Source organism: Neovison vison, chromosome 1, assembly GCF_020171115.1.
Source record: "Neovison vison isolate M4711 chromosome 1, ASM_NN_V1, whole genome shotgun sequence".
In the NCBI taxonomy this organism is placed as follows: Eukaryota; Metazoa; Chordata; class Mammalia; order Carnivora; family Mustelidae; genus Neogale; species Neogale vison.
In genome coordinates, this window is record NC_058091.1 from 65,089,966 (window position 1) to 65,114,048 (window position 24,083).

At 39.3% G+C, this 24,083-nt stretch overlaps 1 protein-coding gene across 4 annotated transcripts in view; it reads left to right on the forward strand.

The window, feature by feature from the left end:
• Window positions 1-24,083, forward strand: part of MAP3K5 (mitogen-activated protein kinase kinase kinase 5) — a 236,180-nt gene that overhangs the window by 160,112 nt on the left and 51,985 nt on the right. For all 4 annotated transcript variants that reach the window (XM_044248045.1, XM_044248019.1, XM_044248027.1 and 1 more), the window contains 4 exons: window positions 1,046-1,095; window positions 3,514-3,609; window positions 6,350-6,431; window positions 22,460-22,593. In XM_044248045.1, the coding sequence (XP_044103980.1) occupies window positions 1,046-1,095; window positions 3,514-3,609; window positions 6,350-6,431; window positions 22,460-22,593 (362 nt within the window). The remainder of the gene's footprint in view (window positions 1-1,045; window positions 1,096-3,513; window positions 3,610-6,349; window positions 6,432-22,459; window positions 22,594-24,083) is intronic.

Here is a 24,083-nt window from a genome sequence, read left to right on the forward strand (position 1 = left end):
ATAAATTGTGGCTTTTTGATTTGCTTCAGCCAAAAGGAGAGTTCTGGTCCACCTCAGAGCCACAGGCTTCCTTACCCATTTCACAAGTCCAGCCAAGACCTCAAGCTCCTGGCAGTATTTTAAGTGGGTGGGTAAGAGCTTGTTTTCCTGGTTGTTTCCCATTTACAAAGTTGAATTGGCCATCTGAATGGACTATTGTAGAGCACTTGCTAAACTTGGGCATGTGTATCGACTATTTTATTTCTACTAAAATATTTATGTTGTCAATCTGTGCTGTTACCAGACATATTTTTATAGGGAATGTGATCCAATTCGTAATTTATTTAATTTAAAGACATGAATGTAATAATTTAAACTTAGCTTGAGTAATAAACTCAAAGAATAAATTTCCACATTTTTTTCATCTTGGCCCTGCAATCACCCATGTTTATCATATGATAATCAAATTTTTATGTTCAGACTTTATTACTATATTGAATTTTGCATAAATTAGGTCATAATGCATTGTAGCTATGACAGACACTATCTGCATGCATGTACTACAGACATACTTGGTGTATTATTTTCTGGAGAAATAGAACTACCATTTCAGTTGAAAATTTAACTAGAGATAATTCAGAAGTAATCATCTGTAAAGCCTTGCAGAGGCTTTATTCAAATTAATGTTTTTCTTTCTCAGAAAAGAAATATTACTCAGCTATAATAATTGAATTACCTTGATCACTGGGTTTTTATTTAAAAAATTAAGACACGACAGTTATTAGGTTAATTTGCTAAAGATCAAGTTTTTTAGGATTTAATGAGAGTAATTCCCCTAGATTCTCTTGGAAGCGGTTTTATTGAAGTACAGAAATTATTAAGCAGTGTAAACATCACCCTTGTGGCTTGGAAATGAATTACAATTTCCATCCAGATTATTAAAGAATTATGCACTCGGAAAAATTATTCTGTGTATATTATTTTAAAATAATAAAACAAAATTATGTTATTTTCATTCAGATGACTCAATGTTTGTTGTTCTTGTCTTTCTTCCCCTGTGTTCTAGAAAGGTATACATGAGTGGAATTTTAGTGCTGCTTCTATCAGGGGAGTGAGGTAAGTTTACTTGGTACTTTTTTTTTTTTTTTGCTTAGAAGACAATAGAACTTCTGGTCAGGATTTAAAAATGCAGAGAACTTGAAGAACCCTTCTGTTGATGAAAATGCTCAGCCTCCTTTTCTGTCTTTGTTATGAAAACATCTATAACAAAGCTTTGTTAGTCGAACTGACTCTGTGCCTGTTACCTGCTTCAGATGTGGAGAACGAGGGGTAAATGTGGACTGTGGACCAGAATCACGGTGTCGATAAAAGTGAGCTATCCGGGTCCTCTCTAGCTGGTTGAGCTGTGGGTTTATGTGCTAGGATGGGTTTCTAGTCGTTTGAGATGCCAGGAACTAATCTCTTCTTAGGTGTAACCAAAAAATCCACATGCCATCGATCACATTGTGTCCTAGGGTTAACATAACCTATTAGTGAGACTATGAGAAATTCATTTTTTAAAAATTTTTCCTCGGCTTGCTGCTAATGACGTGTTCTTGAGATTATAGTGGCTCGCTTCAGTTTAGTTCTGTTCTGACATTGCCATCATAAAGCCAGTAGGTCAGGAAATGCTATTTCCTGGGATTTAGAAATGAGATTTTTTCCAGAACCAAGAGCCACTGGTTAAACATTTAAATACTTACTTTATAGAAGCTCAGGCTAAACCAACTCTTGGAAATTTCAAACCAAATTACTTGTGTTTACTACTATTTATCTCCACATAATAAAGAGAAATGAGAAAAAACAGATTTCTGGAGGCTGGTTACACAATACCCTGTTGCTTTTGGCATAATAATAATTGGTTTTGTTGGAGCATGAACTGGTAGAGCCGTCTGAGTCACTGATAATTGGAGTTTGCCTGGTAAAACCACCTGTTACCTCTTGAAGGATCTGCAGAGAAACAAGCAAGATAATGGACTGACTCATTTGCTATCTTTCCAACCAATGCCTTCTCAAATAAAGTTTTACTCTCTTAATATTTAATTTTTAAAACCAGTCATTAGCAAGGCAATTGTTATTTATTACTGCATTTCTAAACAGTTTAGGAAAGTATAGTAATAGAAATTCCACCTTATCATATCTATTTTCCAATGAAATTTTTTAATTAAATATGGCAACACTCCATAAACTTCTGTTGTGACTTGCAGCATATACGTAGAATCCTTCCAGATGGCTTCCTGCTGGTTTATATGTTGAGAAACTTAAGCTGCAGTGTGTCTTCAGAGGGAGCTAACTTTTCTTGGCTTCCTCCTTTATAAAGAGATAACCACAAAAGAAAAACACATCAAAAACCTGAGTCAGCAGTTTGTCTTGCATCATCTCAGAACTTGCTTACTCAGCTCAGTCAACAGGCATATATTGAGCACCAGCTGTATGTCAAATGTTGAGTCCTATTCTGCTAATACAACAATGACTAAGACTCGCACTCTCAAAGAGCTCACAACCCATCAGTGGAACATTTAACAAGGAAGGACCGTACAGTCATTATTGAGCTGACAGTGAGCGAAGAAATGACAGATCTATGTTTAAGGAACAGAGGCACAAGAGAAAGTCTTTCTGTTTAAGGTAGAAGTAAGGAAGGGAGAGGGTAGGATCTAAGCTGGGCCTTGAATGAGGAATAGAATTTCTTTAAAAAGTCAAAAATGATATGCATTCCAAGTTGAAGGAACAGTAGATGCAAAGGCATAAAATAGGAATTGACAAAAGAGGGTCCACAGGCCAAATCTGGCCACTGCCTGTTTTTGTAAATAAAGTTTTATTGGAACTCAGCCATGTTCATTCATTTGTGTATTGCCTAAGACTGCTCCAACACCCAAACTTGAAATATTTACTCTCTGGCCCATTACAGGAAATATTTGCTAACCTTTGGCATAAAACAGCATGGCCTGAATGGTAGACTCAGAATTATTTCAGTTGCTATAAAATCGCATGCTGAGTCAGAACCAAGTGCCGTTTCACATTTCCTCACACCTCTAAAATCTCTACAATCCATGAGGTGCTTTGATTGCCTCCCCGCAGTGCCTTCCTGGCTTTGGAAACATTTCGCTGTTCTGTAGATGCCAAAGAACTAGAATCGTGGAGCTCAGTCAGCCACTCCATACTTCTGCCTTTTCTCCCATATTACAGTGTGGTGCTGTAGCAGGCAGGACAATTTCCTGTGCTCGGTTGGGGGGATACATAGCGGAGGTGTACTTACAGCCCCCCGGAGTGACCCCACCCACAGATATGAGTAGGAGCACAATTCTCAGACTCTTAAGTAATTTTAGTATTGTGGTATGGGGGAACATCACTTTTTCAAGTGCTATTTATTATATCTTTTTGTTATAAACAACATTGATATCATAATGGGAATTGGATATAAAAGGTATTTATTTTGCTCTGCACATTCATAGAAGTGTTGCTGTTTCCCTGAATAATTCTTTTTGCTTCTTTCAGTATTTCTAAATTTGAAGAGCGATGCTGTTTTCTTTACGTGCTTCATAATTCTGACGATTTCCAAATCTATTTCTGTACAGAACTGCATTGTAAAAAGTACGTATTCATCATTGTTTAGGTATAAAAAATACTGTTCGTACCTGATCATTACTTTTAATTAATGAGTGAACATGTAGCTCCTATAAGGAATTTGTGGCTGTATGGTTATATAAATATTTCATTTGGCCTAATAGTTTATAATTATGGGGTATGTTTAACAATCAGAAGGGGGGGAGAGCTCTCTTTAATAAACCATGATTTTTCTTAGTCATAATTTATTTTTCCACAGATAAAACATTAACCAAGACCTGCCAGTTAATGACCAACTGCTAATGTCTCATTTTTAAAGTGCTCACTTATTGCAATAGATGATTACCAAAATTTTCATTCTTGAATTCTTTGAACAGGGACTCTTAACTCTGGTTCAGATTAGAAGCAGCTGGTACATTTTAACAAGTGCCTGGGCCCTACCCTTGATGAATTATGTTGGATTTCCTGGTGGGGGTACAGCTCGAGTTAAGAGCCAGTGATCTGATCTATACCCATAAAAGACAGTCCAAAAATCCATGCATTGCACTGTATGCTTGTGTTAACCTCCCTGGGTGTATTTCTCTTGTGCTGATAATTAAGTACCTCATGCTCCCTTAGGACATAGTGACTGACTATGGAGACCTAGGCAAGTGAGTAACAATTTAGAAACCAAAGTGCAGGTAAAAGCCAGCTTAGACTTAAAATTTTCCTGAGTATTGTTCTTATTCGAATAATCACCATCTGAGCCCATGGTAAATGGCTAATATACTAGTTACAGTATATAGTTATATTTATCTTGGTACCAAAAAATAAATTTGTAAATCCGTAATTCTATAGTCAGCTATAGAACTATATGGTTATAGTTTTATCTTTATTATTATAAAATACATAGAAAAAGATTTCAAAATAAGAAATAATTCTTAGCACACATATAGCCTGCTTTTCTACTTAAATTCTCAAGGCTACTGATTTGTTTTTATGATAATGATAGCCAAGATTAATGGAGTACATACCCCAGATCTAATATCTACTTTATTCTTCAAATAAAAACTGTTAGGTAGCTAATATTAACCTCTTCATTGAAAAGAGTCTTAAACAGTTCAATGAACTTAAAATCATATATAGTAAAAAATGAACATCTGGGATTTGGACCAAGTACATGTAACTCTAGAATCCAGGCTCCAAAAAATTACAGTGTTCCCATCCCACTGTATTATATTCTGCTTAGAGATGTTCATAAAAACTTTGTGTGAATAGCTGATGGAAGTCTTTACCCCAGATCTTTAAGTCTGTCTTTAAAGTCAATTTTTTTTTTTTAGGTTTTTCACTTTCTTCTTCCTCTTGGTTGAATTTGCCTTTTTCTCTAATTCATCAGGATATTTAACCTTCCCTAGGGCATACTATTACTCTGATTAGATTTGGGAACTTCTTTTTCTTGTCAGTGACCTCCAAGAAATGTATACAGAGAAAGGAAAAGTAGGGAAGTAGGTACCACATGCAAACTCCATAGATCGGTTCCAAATTCCCAAATGGGCTTTGTCTATTTTGTTCCTTGTCACAGTTCCAAAGGCTGAATAGTTTTTTTATCCTAGTAGACACTCGATGAGTATTTGTTGGATGGATGGATGGATGGATGGGGGGGACGGCTGGATGGATAGATGGATGGATGAATGGATTAAAAAGAGGTACAGAAAAAAAAGAGGTACAGAAAAAAAAAGAGGTACAGAGATAGAAAAAAAGTTCTGAGTTATAGAAGGTAGATTTTTCTTATCCCACATAACCTGCTCTTCCCTTGGGCTGGCAATGCAGTGTGTGACCTACGTGGGAGGTCATCAGCTTCTAGTCATAGTGCCTCCCATGCTTTAAGTTTGTGAACTGTTAGGAACCCCTCTGAGTAGACTAGACATAGCTAGTGTTACAGGGAGCAAATCTGTTTCTTGTTGTGACTATTTTTCTTGGCTCTTAAATGGTCTACAGAAAAAAAAAAAAGGAAGAAGAAGAACAAATAAAAAACTTCACAAGAAGAGTTCCTGAAGAAAATGTCACCAAAAAAGAGGTGGCTTCTTTCACAAACATACAAGCCAGCTGTTCCTAATTCATATTGGTGTTTTGCAGATTGTGTTTACAGAACACCATATTTATGATAGTAAAGGCAAAATATTAATGACTGACATCAGATGTTGTAGTGGCCCACATTATATCAAATAATTACCTCAGAATTTAGAGACATTATTCCAGATTATGGGCATTTTTGTTAATTCCCATTTTAAATAATAATATGACCATCAGCAAAACAATAATAGCTTATTTTAATAAATGCACTCTGTTAATCACTTTACAAGTATTAGGTCAAGTAGTCTTCCTAACAACCTTTAAGTTAGATACTGCTATAAACCCTGTTGTGATGAAGGGGTGAGTCTCAGAGTGCTGGAGGAGCTTGCCCCAAGTCACACAAATACTAGCAATCTTGGCCTGACATCCAAGTCCCATAATCTTCACATCTCTATGAATTTGTCTAGCTTCATTGTTCTAAATCTATATTACATTATTGTTACTTGAGGTGAGGCATTAGGTTGGACAATTCTACCAGCCTGTCTTTTTCTTTTTGAAAAATCCTATTTTTTGTGTTGATACTGATAGTTTATTGTCTGATTTTTTAGAAAGTCTCTTCATTCCCATTTTTGGCTCTGAAGTCATGTTGGAACATACTTGCTTGTATTTAATATCAGATGTATTCTGAGTGACCACATACCAACTGTCCTTGTAGGTTTTTTGAAATGGTGAACACCATCACTGAGGAGAAGGGGAGAAGCACAGAGGAAGGTGATTGTGAAGGTGACTCCTTGGAGGTAATGACTCTGGTTGCATGTTCATTTTACAAAGTTTCTCTGTGTTTTTTTGGTTTTTGTTTGTTTGTTTGTTTTAAGATTTTATTTATTGAACACCTGGGTGGCTTGGTTGGTTGAGCATCTGCCTTCAGCTCAGATCATGATCCCAGGGTACTGGGATAGAGTCCCACTTTGGGCTCCCTGCTCGGCAAGGAGTCTTATTTTTTTTTAAAGATTTTATGTACGTATTTGAGAGAGTGTGAAAGACAGACCACAAGCAGGGGGACAGAGAGAGTGAGAAGTAGGTTTCCCGCTGAGCAGGGAGCCTGACACAGGGCTCAATCCCAGCACGCTTGGATCATGACGTGAGCCAAAAGCAGACACTTAATTGACTGAGCCACCAAGGCAAGCCTTCTCTATGGCTTAAAAAAAAAAAAAAGAACATTTAAAGTCTTACTGGGGGACGCGTTGGGGGAGGACATGTAAGTGGTGGTGAGGGGTGAGGAGCTAGAGCCTGTGAGCTTTCCCTTAATGCTGAAAGCAGCTTATGGAATTCCTTGTTTTAAAAAAGAGCTGAAAAGTGCACCTGGAAGGCTCAGTAGGTTGAGCGCCCAACTCTTGATTTTGGCTCTGGTCATGGTCTCAGGGTCTAGGATGGAGCCCCATGTCTGGCTCCCCACTCAGCAGGGAATCTGCTTGTCTCCCTCTCTCTCTGCCCCTCCCCCTGCTCATAGAGGCAGGCTTGTCCACGTGCTCTCTCTCTCTCAAATAAATAAATCTTTAAAAAAAAAAAAGCTAAAAAGCAAACATTGGAGAACTCTTACTTAGGAATACTGAGTTTTTATGTTTTGCTTACCTGATAGTAACTGTGCTTTATCTCTGAGGATGCTGATTTACCCTCCACACACAGGCCACAGTGCCCTCGCATTTTTTTATGCTCCTCTGAGATATGTGCAATTCAGACAAGCAAAATTCAGTGAAAATTCTGAATGGCATGACTGGCCATGGCCTTCCTCTGTGTGTTACACAGAGGACCTGGACCAAGAGGAGATTAATGGAATACAGAAAGAAAGTAATAACAGTCACCTGAAATGCTGTTCCTCTCAAGCCCTGTCCTCTGACTTCTGCCTCAGGGACACAGGACACTGCAGACACCTATTCCTGCTTTTTTTGTCATGACTCCTCGGTGATAAAGAGCCTTTCATCTCTGTAAGGACCGTGTGTAGTGTCCCAAGAGGGCTGACCCCCGTGCTTGACCCTCCTCCAGGAGTGACAGTAGGCCAGCTTCTTCTCTAAGCCCTGCCCAGTGCTGGACTTGAGAAAAAATTCAGAATCCAAACAATGCTGAAAATGTCATTTCTAATGTTAAAGTGAAACTGAGGAAGCTAGAGCACCAGCCTGTCTGGCATTCTTATTTATTAGGTCACTTTGATAATGTCATCCCACATACTAGAATCTTTATAAAAACACTGAAGTTGTAGGGTAGCAGTTGAAGGAGAATTTAAATATAATAACCAAGTGTTAACTCTGTCCAGAGTTAAGTTCTATAATTATCTAGCAGTTCTCTAGCTTTGATGTTCCTAGGTAAGCCTAAGGCTCTTTCATTAAAGTTCTAAAAAAATGATAGGACCTAATTTGGGGGGATAATTTTTTTCCCCATGCATTAGCTTGTTGCCTATAGGAGGAATAGATAATATTTACTTCTATATGTTTTGTATTTTACAACTTTTATTTTCTTATTCAAGTGATTTTATTAGGAATTAGATCTCTTGGTTCCTACATCAGTGGTCCTTGATTAGACCTCATTATCTTTGTGTTTATTTGGTTTAAATTTAGTCACTTGATACACAGCAATGACCAAGGTAAAAGGCAGCAAAGACAATGAAAATGAAATACTTTTATTAGTAAATATAAAATGTTGAAGTGGGTGGACTGGAAAATCCATAAAGTTCTGCTGCAATGTCATAAAATGCTGGCTTTTTTAAACCAGTGAGAGCCATCCTGTGTTTTCTGCCCTTTTTTAAGAAACTAAATCCATCTTACCAAAAATACACAGAGCATAGCCAGGTTGTGGTCACCATATAAGACAACGTGGTCTTCTTAATTGATTAAATTCACAGTTTGGACTCTACTCCAGAAACCACTTTAACCATATTCATAGGATAACACAGGCCTAACAGCCTTAGAATTTGTGATAAATTTTGCCAGCTGATTTTTCTAAGACTCAGTTTCCTATAATGTAAAAAAAAAAAAAAAAAAAAAAAAAAGGTAGGTAGATCACTTTTTAAAGAGCTTTCACAAAGATACAGAACCAAGATCCTTTGATCTGGATACAGTAATAAATAGGGTGGCTGTGTGGAACTTTTTCTGGTCAGGCAGTCCGTCTGCAGGCACTGAGAACAGTCACCAACCAAATAAGGAAGGGAATGTTCTGGATTCTCCATAGGAAGAGCCAGAGGGTTTTATAGTTGCTGGGCGGACCTCACAGAAACCAGCTTACACAGTATTGCTGATGCATCCAAGTGCTCCTAACTCACCCCTCTCAAGGAAGTACAGGGATTCTATTCTTTTATTGTTAGAAAAACACTCTTCCACTCTGTCCTTTGCATGCTCTCAGAATAATTTAAAATCTTGGACACAGAATGGCTTCTACAGTATTCCCAGTGTACTGTATAGCATATATAGTGAATTCAAGCATATTTAAAATAAGTATGTTTAAATAAGTTGTGGGTAGTTTTCCATTAAACGCCAAGAAGTGATCTTGCTGGCATTCATGTGTTGGGTGGAGTGTGGCGTGGCAATGTTCTGTGGGCACAATGGTCATGAACAGAGATTGCGGTGATGTTCCGGGCTGTGAACACTGGGACGTCTGTCTTCACTCTCCCTCTCACTGAGTGTCCCTTTGTAGCCAGAGCACCTTGGGGAGATGAGTCACTAAATAGTCTGAACTTACATTTTCGCCTAACTTTTGATAACTACATGATTACGTTTCTTATATATCTTCAGCATTCTTAATTTAAAATGATCTTATTGGTGTTCTAAATATTTGATGAAAATGAATTCTTTAGGGGTGCCTGGGTGGCTCAGTGGGTTAAGCCTCTGCCTTCAGCTCAGTTCAGGATCTCAGAGTCCTGGGATCGAGCCGCACATCGGGCTCTCTGTTCAGCAGAGAGCCTACTACTCCCACTCTCTCTGCCTGCCGCTATGCCTACTTGTGATCTCTCTCTGTCAAATCAATAAATAAAATCTTAAAAAAAAAAAAGAAAATTCTTTAATTTCATTACCACAAACTAGACTCAACCATCAGCCCATAAATGATACACAAACATAATTCCTGTACTTCCTATTCGTGATAGTGTAAACTTAGAGACCATCTTTACATGGCGATTAAGATTTATATGCAGAATAGTTGCTTTCTTATCATCACCTCAGCTGGGGATAGAACTAAAGTTGTTTCAATGCATGTGTCAATTATTCTGAAGCCTTTGGGAAGCCAGGCCCACAGCAAAATTAAAATGTTGGAAAGGTGAAACGTTCTTTAATGTTGACTTCACTTAGGGTGTTGTCAATATTGGCAAACTTCAACTATCAATGTAGTTCTATAAACTACAAATTTGAAGCTAATCCCTAGACGTCTGGATGTTTGACAGACTTCTAATCTGAAGCTCGTATTAAGATCTACTTTTCTTTTTTATTTGACTCATAAGGTTTCTTTGAAGCAGTACAGTTGTGGGAGGAATTCAGCCTCCTTCAGGTCATGGTCTGCTGCCTTCTTCAACTGACGAAGCCTGACTCCATTGAAATTGCTGTGTGGGGGTCAGGAGCCGTGGGCTCTCGTTCTAACTTTGCTAATGGCCAGTTTTATAACTTTGGACAAAATTCATAGTCTTGGCTAGGCTAAAATGATTGGATTCCTCAAGTGCGAGTGGACCAAGAACACCTTAAATATGTTTTCCTAGCTCAAATTCGTGTAGTTTTTCAAGCTAAGTACAAACTATGTGAGGTTATTTAAAATATAGATCAGTCCCACTTTCAAAGGACTTTCCTCTGACATGGAAAGGCAAGGAACCCGTATCTTAAATAATTTAGTGGTTTGGTAAAGTTATATTGAAATCATTGAACACTGGATTGCCGTTAACTCTAAGAGTTCGAATACATATCAGCTGTGGTCCCTATTTTGTTCTCAGCCTTCCATAGTTTCGCTAGTACCTTGGGCATCTACCCAGCAGCCTCCTGGGAGAAACCCCTGTTCTGCCTCTCATCTTCCTCACACCACAACACGTCTCCAGCCCAGTTACCTAATCCGCTCTGTCATTCCCCGTCTCAGGTTTTTATCATCTCTCCTGTGGCCTCATCTCTCTCCTGCCATCAGTATGCATCTCTGTAATCATCAGAAAGATCTCTCACACGATTTTATCCTGTGACTCCCCTCATTAAAAACCTTTGATGCTACTCTCTGTAGAAGTTTTCCTCAGATACAGTGTTCTTGGCCCTCTGGCTGGAACATAGCCTTGTCTTTCCACCTTGTGGGCTGGGATTGTCAGACTCTTCCATTTTGCAGAGGACTAAGCTTTTCTGCCCCTGGGCTTGATCCACAGATGCCCAACTCCACATGCCTTTTCTTCTTTGTCCCACCTGGTGACTGCATCCTCATTTTTTGAGATGCAAGTCAAGTGTCATTTCTCAACACCACGTTTCACTTTCCTCTGCTCTCCTAGCATTTCGGGCCCCCTCCTCTGCCTCAGTTCTTCTCACTGCATTGTAATTTTGTAGCCCACGCCAGACTATGGACATCCCAGGACAGGGCTGTGGCTCTGTTTCCTTTCTAATCACGTAGTCTCACATGGTATGAGGCATCCAAGCAGAAGTAGTTCAGTTCGATCAGAAGGCTTGGAAGGGCTCGAAGGTGGTGTGTGATAAAGCTCAAACTGGGGGAGAGAGCTATGGATTGGAAGGGACAGAGTAGGTGCTGTGACACTGTCCTGGAGGTTGTTCGGTGTTACGTAAGTGAAAGAATGAACACCATAATCCAGCTGCATATCATAACCAAGGCATTATTGACTCATTCTCTTTTCATCTCTTTCTGTTTTTATCTCCTTGGAGGAAAAAATGCTAGACACAAACTACCAAGGTTCTTCTGGCCCTCAATACAAAATATGGTGTGTCTCCCGCCTCTCTCTCTCTTTCCCTCCCTCCTGCCATCCCTTTTCCTCTATATCTCTCTTTCTCATATATTCATGTGTACCTCACTGTTTCATCAAAATGGGCACATGGCTGACCTGAACCTGAAGCAATCATAGTGCCGGGCCCTGTGACCCGTGTGCACCGTGTACTTTCTAGTGTGCAGAAAGAGAAAGTTGACCCCTTGAGGCGTGAAGTGGAGACAAGCAAGATAAAAGGAACATTTTGACGTAAACATCTGCAGAATGATGAAATACCTTACCATTTCCTTTTCTGATGATTTGCTTCACAAACATTAACAGTGAATTATGGTTTAGAATTCATTGAAATCAATTTGGAATCATCAGCACATTGGTTTGTTTGTCTTTAACATCCCATTTCTATTTTTGCACATATCTGAAGCTCAACGCCCACATTTACTGCACTGAGAAAATATATCCCTTACGATGCTATATGATATGAGTACCAATTTGTCACTCATTCTTTCCTTCTGTTGGGAAGGAAAAAACAAAAAAACAACTTTTCCTCTATCAACTGTCCAGTGATTGGGGGCCTGCAAATTAACTGACAAAAGACAGATTAACAAGAGAAAAGGCAAGGTTTATTCAGATATATGTGAGCACTTAACGTGGCTTCTGATCAGCTTGAGTTACCTTTGCTTATCCTCCTGAGAAAAGTTCTTCATAGGACTTGAAGGAAAAGCATGCAGTGGGAAACTAATGAGGGAAAAGTGGAAGGCACAGACTGTTTTGGCAAGGTTTTGTTTATGTAATATCTCATTTAGGTACGAATGGTCCTAAACCTCCCAGAGAGGGGATTTTGGCAGCTGTATTTTCAGGATGCTTTCTTTAAGCCAGCCAAAAAGGTTTTAGATAAAGGTTTTTAATGCAGCCGCTATTGATTCACATGTTTTCAGCTTGAACTCATCTTTATACCACATTGATAGTTATAAATTCACTTCACTCAATGAATATTTATTCACACCTATTATGTGGTAATCATTATCCTAGCTGCTGGGGATACAACAGAGAAAAGTTTGAGAAAAATCCCTGCCTTCACTGAGCTTACATCCTAGTGAAAGACCAGCAATAAACAACATAAATAAGTAAAATGCATAACATGTTTGATAATGATCAGTGTTAAGGAGAAAAATTTAGTAGGAAAGGGATCAGAAAGTTACAGTGTAACAGAGCATGCAAGTTTGGACCAATAAGCAGGGGACGGCTCATTGAGAAGGTGATATTTGAGTAAAGTCTGGAAGAAGAGATCTATCAAACTGGCTATTTGAACCTAAGCATTTTTAGCATTTTATTAATGTTATTAATCATTATTAATGTTTTTGACATTTACATATTAAGAAGGCAATACAGACTGAAAATTGACGAAGTTATCCTTTGGGTCTTTGAGGTGACCACTCACCTAATGTAATTAAGCCCCAGAGGGAAGTGCATGGCCTTTGGAAGTTGGCTGTGTTACTGTAGGTCCCTCGACAGCGCGGGAACTAAGTGAATCACCACTTTGTTGTTTGGCCTTGTCAATATTGTCTTCCTACGCTGATTCCCTTTCCAGTACCAGACTTAGATTGTTCTGGGCAGGCAACAATAGAGGGATGATTCTAGAAGTATTCCCATCATTGCTTCAAAATGCAGTTGTTTCCCTTAGCAACAATCTAATTCACTAACTTATTTCTATGGCAATAGAAATAGAATGCAGAGTATATAAGCAGTGTATTCTTACCTTTTATTTTTTTTAAACACTCTTTCCTCCACCCCTAATGTTTTCCATGTTTCCAATTTAACACACCTTTTCTTTCCAGGGCCAGCTCTGTTCTACTTTTTTTGACTTATAGACCAGGCTGGTCTCCTCAAACCTGCCTTTCCAATTTATATGTCTATATGGTCAGAATAGAAAGAAGAAATTTTTAAAATGAAGTAGCAATTACTCCCTGGAATGGTTGTCAGTCACTTTGGTTTTATGAAAGCCCTTTCAATTTTTACTGTGACTACTTTGTTCAACAGGAATCATCTGCCATACCTAACAAATAATCTTTTAAAAGGAGAAAAGTCTTTTGATGCTTTGGATTCCAGAGGGGAGCTAAAACTGGGGCAGCCTCATGGAGGTTTATATATTCTTCACCACACTATATAAATATCTGTGTGGCAAAACTCCTTTCAACTAAGAATAAACTGATGCTGATTTTCAATGTTTTGTTTTGGCACCCAGTTTATTTAAAAAAAAAAAAGTGGTTCTGTTCAAGTTTTCTATATCCTGATTAATCATTTAAGTAAATAATTACTGAGCATCTGCAAACCAGATACTGCCAAGACTAGAGGTAGAGCAATTAAAGATAAATCGTAGCTCTCACAAAGCTCAGAGTCCAGACAGGGATGCAGACTAAGCAAGAGAAGGAAGGGCTACCAAAGCATGAGTAAGAACAGAAAGCCTTGGAAGCACATCAGACCAGAAAGTAACCCAGCTCTTGAGGGTCAGGGGGGCAGGGGAAAGCCTCTTCCAGCTTGGTTTTGAAAGACGAGGCAGAATTACCTAGGTAGAAAACACAGCCTGTGGAAAGGTACAAAGATCTCAGGAACGTCACTGAGAGATTTTGAAGGAGGTTGTTGAGAGAGAAGGTTGGGCACAGAGGCAGCACAAAGAAGCCAAAGGGCATTTATCCCGTGCTGAGGAGTTTGGCTTTGATTCTGAAAGTAATGAGAAACCTTTTAGTAAAGCAGAGGCAGTGGTACAGACATGGACAGCTCACTTTGGAAGTTTGGACTTTGGAAAATTCACTGCCATCTTAAAGATCGGGGAACAGCCAACAGGAGAGGAGGGGAAAAGGGAAAGCCAGTTAAGAGTCTGTAGAATTAGTATAGCAGAAAAGCATGGAAGGCCTGACTGAAGGCAAATGCGATGACACCTGATAGCATTTGGCCATCAGTTGGATATGGGGAGTAAGGGAAAGGCAAGAATGGAGTCTGAGACGGGCACCAGCTGTCTCCCAGATATCTGTTTAAATAAGAGAATGAATGTTCCCATGAATATTCATGACACACTAGAATGCCTTTATCGTAATGGTGTTTGGAAACGAAGTAAGAATATCCCTACAACAATGGTAGTGATAAGAACACTGAATCAGGAATCATGAGCTGGGTATAAACGACAGCTCTGATTGATTCACTGGAAAAGATATTTCTGATCATTTGTAAATTGAAGCTAATCATAGACCTTCCCTACTATGACACAGGTTTATTGTGACCATCAAATGAGATAGGTTATGGACAGTTTTTTTTTCTTTTAAATTATAAAGCATTATAATAATGTAAGGCATACTAGGTTTCAGTGTGCAGGTTTCTCTACCCTTGGTAGGGCACACTAGCAAAGATAAGCACCTTTGGTGATGGTCCCTGCCCTGCCTTCTACTGACCTGGGTCCTGTCCGGTAGATTTCCAGCATGTGTGGCACAGCACGGTGGAAGTCTGGGCCACAGGAATTGGGTGTGGAGTCTTAGGCTCTTTCTGGTGGAATTTTTTGACAATTTTTGCTGCCTCTTTGCTGGAGCCCCATGTTATCTTCTAGTCTGAGGAAATGGCTAAATGATTCCTGCTCCCTATTCCCTCACCCTGAAAACATGCCTGATGTTCTGCTCTGGACTAGGACAGTGTTCAGCCTTACGTGAGACATCCAGAACAGGAGTATTCTTTTATGTACATTGGGTACGGTGTTGCCAGTGGAAAGGTAAGATGTGTCCCTTCCAGAGCATGGTGTCTGTCCTTAGCCAGAGAAGGGTCCATGATAAGGAGGCCATTGCTCACCCAGTCCTGGTTGGCTATTGGGCATAGTTTTCCCCAGGGGAATACAACTAATTGTCTTCTGTCAGTGCTTAGAAACCTGTTGGAAACAAATAAACTGAAGCTGGTAATGACAAAACCACATTTTCCTCATCTTCCTTGGCTATGGTCCCTCAAGTCAAGTGTGTGTACCCTGGAGAGTTTGCAGAGTGATCTGATTACTACCTTTGTAGGTAATTTGTCCTTTTTAATGTCTGCTTCCTTTTTGATCTTCTGTTTTCTTTTCGTTTTGTAATTTCCCTGTACTATGTCTGCTTGTGAATATATTTTTTATTTTTCCTACTTAGGGCTCACTTTCTGGAAGTTAACTTTGGTTCTGTCTCAGATCTGCCTGGCCTTTTTTAGAATGTCTTATCCTTTTTTCCTGCTTTTTGATTTTTTGTTTTGTATCTTTATGTTAAGTGTACTTATTTGAAGTTTTTGTGTCATTTACTTTATGAAGTTTAGGAAGACTGATATTTGTCAAATCTGCTAACTCACGGACAGTGAATTATTTCCTTATATGTTTTAAAATTTGGGGTTGTGAGCTCAATTTCAATGATGTATTATGAGTGCAAATCCTTCATAGTCCATCTTAAGGGAGTCTCCCTTTAAAATGTTTTTGCTTTATTTTTGCTAGCACTCCAGGGATGTCCCAGGCTCAAGACCAATTATGGTATCCTAATAAGTGTAAATTTTAACTAAACCAGCATGAGGATCAGCCTGTGGTTGAAAGTATTCATAAAGTATTGTTTTTGTCCACCTAGAGCTTAGTTTAAGACAGATGAGCTGTATTTTTGTTTCCCACTGCAGTGGGCAAGTGGGCAAGTGGGCTGACTTTATTCTAATCTACCCTTTCATCAAGTTACAGTCCTTCAAGAACCCTTGAATTCAAGGGTCCAGCTCTTCACCTGGTAGAGGCACAAGGCCCTGTTTCATATCCCTTCATGGGCATTAAGACAAAAGTACTAGAAAAGGGGTTGACAGACTATAGCCCAAAGGTCAAATCCAGCCTGCCACTACCTTTAGTAAATGAAGTTTTACTGGATATAAACATATCCAGTAAACATATAAACATAAAAACATACTGGATATAAACATAAACATATATAAACATGCCCGTCTGTTTATATATTGACTGAGCTCGTGCTACATGGCAGAGTTGGGAAGTTGCCACAGAGATCATATGGCTCACAAATCTTAAAGTATTCAATATCTGACTCTTTGGAGACAGCATTTGCCAACCCCTGCCCAAGATTAATGAGACTGAAAGCCCAGCCTTCATCCCCACACCTTGGCCTGCAGGAACATCAGTTATGATTACTCTCAAGTGGTCCACTTTCTCTTTATTTCTAGATCCTGGAAGCCTTTACTTTTTTGTAAGCCCTGCTGGGCATTTAAAAGTGTGTCTATTTGGGGGTGTCTGTGTGCCTCAGTTGGTCAAGTGTCCAACTCTTGATTTTAGCTCAGGTCATAATCTCAGGCTCCTGGGATCAAGCCCTGAGTCAGGCTTCACACTAAGCATGGAGCCTGCTTAAGATTCTCTCTCTCCCACTCCCCGTGCCATTCCCTTGCCACTTGAGTGCTTGCTGTATCTCTCAATCCCTCTTAAAAAAAAAGAAAGAAAGAAAAAGTGTGTCTGTTTTATTTTACAGAGGGGTTTTTAGCAGGAAGTCTTCTAAATACCAAGTCTGCCATATTGCCAGTACCAGAACCCACATTCTGTTTTCGTGGATAATATAGATTGCTATGTGCATAAGATGGTATGTATAAACTTAATGGCAACCACAAATCAAAAACCTGCTGTAAATACACAAACAATATAGAGAAAGAAACCCAAGCATATCGCTAAAGGAGGCTATCAAACCACAGGGGAAGAGTACAAAAGAAGAAAGGGACAGAGAACTACAAAAACAACCATAAAACAAGTAACAGAATGGCAGTAATTACATAGATCAAAAATTACTTTGAATATAAATGGACTAAATGCTCCAAGCAAAAGACATAGGGTGACTGTATAAAAAAGCAAGACCCATCTACATGCTGCTTACCAGAGATTTGCTTCAGACCTAAAGACACCTGCAGATTGAAAATGAGGGGATAGAAAAACACATTTACTATGCAAATTGAACCAAAGAGAAACCTGGGATAGCAATATTTATATTGAACAAAAGAGACTAAAATAAAGACTAAGGAGACAAAAAAAAAGGATACTACATAATGATAAAGGCAGCAATCCAACAAGAGGTTGTAAAATTGCTTATATTTATGAACCCAATACTGGAGCACCTAAATACATAAAGCAGCTAATAACAGACATAAAGGAAGAAATTGATAGAATAATAGTAGGGAACTTTAATCCCCCACTTACTTCAGTGGATAGATCATCAAGACAGAAAATCAACAAGGACACAGTGGCTTTGCATGAGACATCGGACCAAATGGACCTAACATATATTTAGAACATCCCATCGCAAAAACGTGGAATTCTTATTTTTTGAAGTGCGTATAGAACATTCTCCAGAATAGATCACATTAAGCCACAAAACAAGTCTCAATGAATTCAAAAAGATTGAAATCATATCATGCATCTTTTCTGACCACAATATTTTGAAGCTAGAAATCAATCACATGAAAAATTCTGGAAAGAACACAAGTACATGGAAGTTAAATAACATGCCACTGAACAATAAGGGCTCAATCAAGAAATTGAAGAGACTGCTGGGGAGTGGTAGGGGAAGGAGAGGGTGGCTGGGTTATGGACATTGGGGAGGGTGTGTGCTATGGTGAGTGCTGTGAAGTATGTAAACCTAGCGATTCACAGACCTGTACCTCTAGGGTTAATAATACATGACATGTTAATAAAAATTTTTTTAAAAAAATCGGAGAGATAATTTAAAAATGCATGGAGACAAATGAAAATGAAAATACAACAGTCCAAAATCTTTGGGATGCAGCAAAAGCTGTTCTGGGAGGGGGATTGTAGCAATCCAGGCCTACCTCAAGAAGCAAGAATACCTCAAATAAACAACCTACCCTTATACTTAAAAGAACTAGAAAAAAGAAATAAAGCCCAATACCAGTAGAAAGAGGAAATAATAAAGATTAGAACAGGAAAGAATTTAAATGGAGACTAAAAAAAAAAAGATAGGAAAAATCAGTGAAACCAGGAGCTGATTCTTTGAAAAGATCAACAAAATCGATAAATTTTTAGCAAGACTCATTAAAGGAAGAAAGAGAAAAGAAAAGGGGGAAAAAAGAACAAATAAAAAGGAATAGAATAAATCAGAAATGAAGGAGAAATAACTGATACCACAGAACTACGAAAGATTATAAAAGAATATTATGAACAACTATATGCCAACAAATTGGACAACCTCGGAAAAAAGAGTAAGTTCCTAGAAACAGAAAACCTTTCAAAACTGAATCAGGAAGAAGTAGGAAATTTAAACAGACCAATTACTAGCAATGAAATTGAGTCAGTAATCAAAAAGTCTCAAAAAAATTTAAAAAGCCCACCACCAAACCATTTCACAGGTGAATTCTGCCAAGCATTAAAGAGAGGGTATTACCTATTCTTCTCAAATTATTGTCCAAAAAAGGAGGGGTTGGGGAGGGGAAGGAAAGTTTCCAATTCGTTTTATGAGGTAAGCATTACCCTGATACCAAAACCAGATAAAGACACTTGAAAGAAAGAGGGAAGAAAGGAAGGAAAGAAGGAAGGGGAGAGGAGAGGTGGAGAGGGAAGGAACGAAGGAAGGGAGGGAGGGAACGGAACTTAAGGCAAATATCTGATGAACATAGATGCAACAATCCTCAATAAAACATTAGCAAGGAGCACCTGGGTGGCTCAGTTGGTTAAGCAGCTGCCTTCGGCTCAGGTCATGATCCCAGGTTCCTGGGATAGAGCCATGCATCAGGCTTCCTGCTCAGTTGGAAGCCTGCTGCTCTCTCTCCCACTCCCTCTGTCTCCCACTCTCGCTGTCTCTTTCTGTCAAATAAATAAATAAAATCTTTAAAAAAATTTTTTTTAATTTTTAATGCAACTCAAACCCTCCTGTGAGTTAAATCCAGCAATGGACTGCCTGCTTTGCACTACAGAAAAATGTAGGCAGTAGAAAGAGCTCATCTCCTGTTGTGTGTAGTTTTACACTGGGTTTCTGCAGAGACATGGGCTTGACCTGGTAGTTCCAGTCTGACACCAAAAATCGGTCTTTTTGGATTACTGCTGCACATCCCAGGAGTTCTCTGCCAAATACTCTCTAAACCCCTTTTATTTTATCAGTTTTCCATATTCAACTGAGACACTTGACAGCTTGGGGTTTAGGTCTGTAGATATTTCCTTTTATCAAAGATTAAAATTTTCCTCCTATTTTCATTTTTTTAAAATTACATTTTAGTTAACATACAGAGCAATATTGGTTTCAGGAGTAGAATTTAGTGGTTCATCATTTAAATACAACCCCCAGTGTCCATCACAAGTACCCTCTTTAATACCTATCACCCATATAGTCCATCCCCCACTCATCTCCTTCCATCAACCCTCCATTTGTTCTCCATCGTTAAGAGTCTCTTATGGTTTGTTTCCCTCTCTTCCCCCCCCCTTTCCCATATGTTCATATGTTTTCTTTCTTAAATTACACATCTGAGTGAGATCATATGTATTTGTCTTTCACTGACTGGCTTATTTTACTTAGCATAGTATACTCTAGCTTCATCCGCATCATTGAAAATGGCAAGATTTCATTTATGATGGCTGAATAATATTCCATTCACACAAACACATACCACATCTTCTTTACCCATTAAATAGTTGATGGACATTTGGGCTCTCTCCATAGTTTGGCTATTATTGATAATGCTGCTGTAAACATCAGGGTGCATGTACCCCTTTGAATCTTTTTTTGTGTATCCTTTGGGTAAATACCTGTAGTGCAATTGCTGGATCATAGGGTAGTTCTGTTTTTGACTTCTGAGGACCCTCCATACTGTTCTCCGGAATGGCTACATGAGTTTACATTCCCACCAATAGTGCAAGAGTATTCCCCTTTCTTTGCTCCCTTGCCACCTGTTGTTTCTTACGTTGTTAATTTTAGCTGTTCTAAGAAGTGTGAAGTGGTGTCTCATTGTGGTTTTGATTTGCATTTCCCTGATGATGAGTGATGTTGAGCATCTTTTTACGTCTCTGTTAGCCATCTGGATGTCTTTTTTGGAAAAGTGTCTATTCATGTCTTCTGCCCATTTTTTAACTGAATTATTTGTTTTGGGGGGTTGAATTGTGTAAGTTCTTTATATATTTTAGATACTAATCCTTTATCAGATATGTCATTTGCAAATATCTTCTCTTATTCTGCAGACTGCCATTTGGTTTTGTTGATTGTTTCCTTCACTGTACAGAAGGTTTTTCTCTTTTTTATCATTATTATTTGACAGAGAGAGAGAGGGAGAGAGAGAGATCACAAGTAGGCAGAGAGACAGGCAGAGAGAGAGGGGGAAGCAGACTCCCTGCTAAGCAGAGAGCCCAATGTGGGGCTCAATCCCAGGACCCTGAGATCATGGGTAGGCAGAGGCTTAACCCACTGAGCCACCCAGGCACCCACAGAAGCTTTTTATCATGAGGAAGTCCCAGTAGTTCATTTTTGCTTTTGTTTCCCTTGCCTCCTAGCAATGTGTCTAGAAAGAAGTTACTCTGGCCTGTCAAAGAGGTTTCTCTTGTTCTTCTCTACAATTTTAATGGTTTCCTGTTTCACGTTTAGGTCTTTCATTTATTTTGAATTTATTTTTGTGTTTGGTGTTAGAAAGTGGTCCAGTTTCATTCTTCTGCATGTGGCTGTCCATTTTTCTTATCACCATTTGTTGAAGAGACTTTTTCCCACTGGACATTCTTTCCTGCTCTGTTGCAGATCAATTGACCATATAGTTGTGGGTCCATTATTGGGTTCTCTATTCTGTTCCACTGACCTATGTGTCTGTTTTTGTGCCAGTACCATACTGTCTTCATGACTACAGTTTTCTTATATAGCTTAAAACCTGGAATTGTAATGCCTCTGGTATTGTTCTAAGAGAGAAGTGTGTTGCAATACAGGCCTACCTCAAGAAGCAAGAAAATCTCAAATATATAACCTAACCTTATACTGAAAGGAGCTTGAAAAGGCACAACAGGGGCAACGGGGTGGCTCAGTGGATTAAAGCCTCTGCCTTCGGCTCAGGTCATGATCCCAGGGTCCTGGGATCAAGCCCCACATCGGGTTCTCTGCTCAGCAGGGAGCCTGCTTCCTCCTCTCTCTCTGCCTACCTCTCTGACTACTTGTGATCTCTGTCTGTCAAATAAATAAATAAAATCTTTAAAAAAAAAGAAAGAAAGAAAAGGAAAGGCATAGCAAATAAAGCCTAAAGCCACCAGAAAAGGAAAACAATAAAGATTAGAGAAGAAATAATAATATAGAAACAAAAAACACATGAGTGGATTAATGATATCATTTTCAAAATGTATTTTGGTCTTGGGAATTGAGGGTGAAGGGAAAATAATCCTTATTTTATCATTGTCAAAGCAGAAGACCTCAAAAATTTTCTTCTTACCCAAAGCCTTTTTTTTTTCAGTGGCTTTATTCTTTTGGCAGAGTATGAAATACTTGGACAGTATCAAAAGCTGAGAAATAAAAGAAAGACCAATTAGCTGTTATAGATCTTGATAGACATTATTGCTAATCATACTCATCACCTGGATCTATGAAAAACAGGAGTTCGTGGATAAAAGAATACAAGTGGGCTTTGGAGGAAGCACTTTTCTGGATTTGAATACGTAGTCCCTACTGTGTTCGTAGCGACTGTGAGAACGTGAACACACGCTCTGCTCTGTGTTGAGACGGTCCAGTGTTTGGCTCTTGGAGCTGCAGCTCAGAGCTTCATCATGTTTTGCTTGCTAAAGCCATTTGATAAAATAAGGGAAAATGCTCTTGGAAAAGGTTGATGTTGAAAATGGGGAATGCAGCTCATGTTTTAACTTCTGTTCCCCCCATTTTTTTTTCTTTTTTTTTGAAGTATGACTACGAATATGACGAGAATGGTGACAGAGTTGTTTTAGGGAAAGGCACTTACGGGATCGTCTACGCAGGCCGAGACCTGAGCAACCAAGTCAGAATCGCTATAAAGGAAATTCCAGAGAGAGACAGCAGGTACAGTAACTGTGGCTAATAAATGCAGTTTTCAAAGTACTTTGGATTGTTTATAGAATTTTAGACAATGTTTTGGTGATATTTTAATTAATGAAACTCTGTCTGAAAACTCCAGTGTCATAATCAGCCCCCTCTGAGGGTTAGCTGCTGCATCAGTCAGTGACTTAAGCACAGCCCTCTAGTATCACCTCTCAGAGGTGACAAGGACAGGACTTCTAAAGAGTAGAAAAGACAATGGCCTGGGCGTGTTGGGCTCAGATGTGTCAAAGAATGGTTGATGTATTAGATGGATAGATGGGGAGTGAGCAGGATCAGAAATGGTTTGAACCACAGGTTCCAGTGTCCAATTTTGCACCTAAGGAGCTTGGAAGTCATCCCTCCATCTTAACAAGTGGAAAACTGACCAAACTAAGACCAAACTAAAAATTTTGGAATCCACTGGAGAAGGGAGGTCACAGGACCCCAAGCTTGGAGAAACAGTCATGGGAGGTGGGGGACACTTTTGTGAGTTTTGCCTCCCGAAGCCCTACCAGACCCTCACAGTGATATTGGAGAAAAATTCCCTTATGCTTCCAGCAGGGGAGAAGGGGGAGAGGAACCATTTTGAAATAGGCCACAGCTCTGTTCTTCCTAACAAGGTCTGACCTCAAAGAGGCTATTTTTACCAGGCCCTAACCTATGAGAGTGTTATCAGAGCCTAACCAGCTTGGGAAAAGGAAATACCCAACTCTTGCCCACTGTAGCCATCCTGTCCTCGCTGAGGGCAGCAGGGGAGAGGGGAGAAGAGAGACTGCAAAGCATTTGTGAGGCTCCCAGCCCAGTGGCACAGGCTCCTGAAGAGGCTGAGACCTAAGCATAAGACTATAGAATGTTTCCCCATAAGACTATAGAATGGTTCCTTTTGCCTAATACATCATGCTTGAGTTTCAACAAAAATTACAGAGCATACCAAAAGACAAAAAACACAGTTTGTTTATTTATTTATTTATTTTTTTAAATGTGACAGAGAGGTAGAAGATCACAAGCAGGCAGAAAGGCAAAGAGAGGTGGGGAAGCAGGCTCCCTGCAGAGCAGGGAGCCCAATGCAGGGCTCAATCCCAGGACCCTGAGATCATGACCTGAGCCAAAGGCAGAGGCTTAACCCACTGAGCAACCCAGGTGCCCCCACAGTTTGAAGAGACAAAGCAAGCATCAGAACCAGACTCAGATATGGCAGGGATGCTGGAACAATCAGACCAGGAATTTAAAAACAACTTTAATATGCTGCAGGCTCTAATGCATCAAGTAGACGGTATACAGAAACAGAGGGAGTGTAAGCTGAGATGGAAATCCTAAGTAAGGATCAAAGAAGTGCTAGAGATCGAAATCACTAACAAATGAAGGCCTTTGCTGGGCTGGACACGGTTCGCTTTCTGAGCTCAAGGATATGTCCTCAGGAAGTTCCACAACTGGGGTGCCTCAGTAACTCAGTTGGTTAAGCATCTCAATTT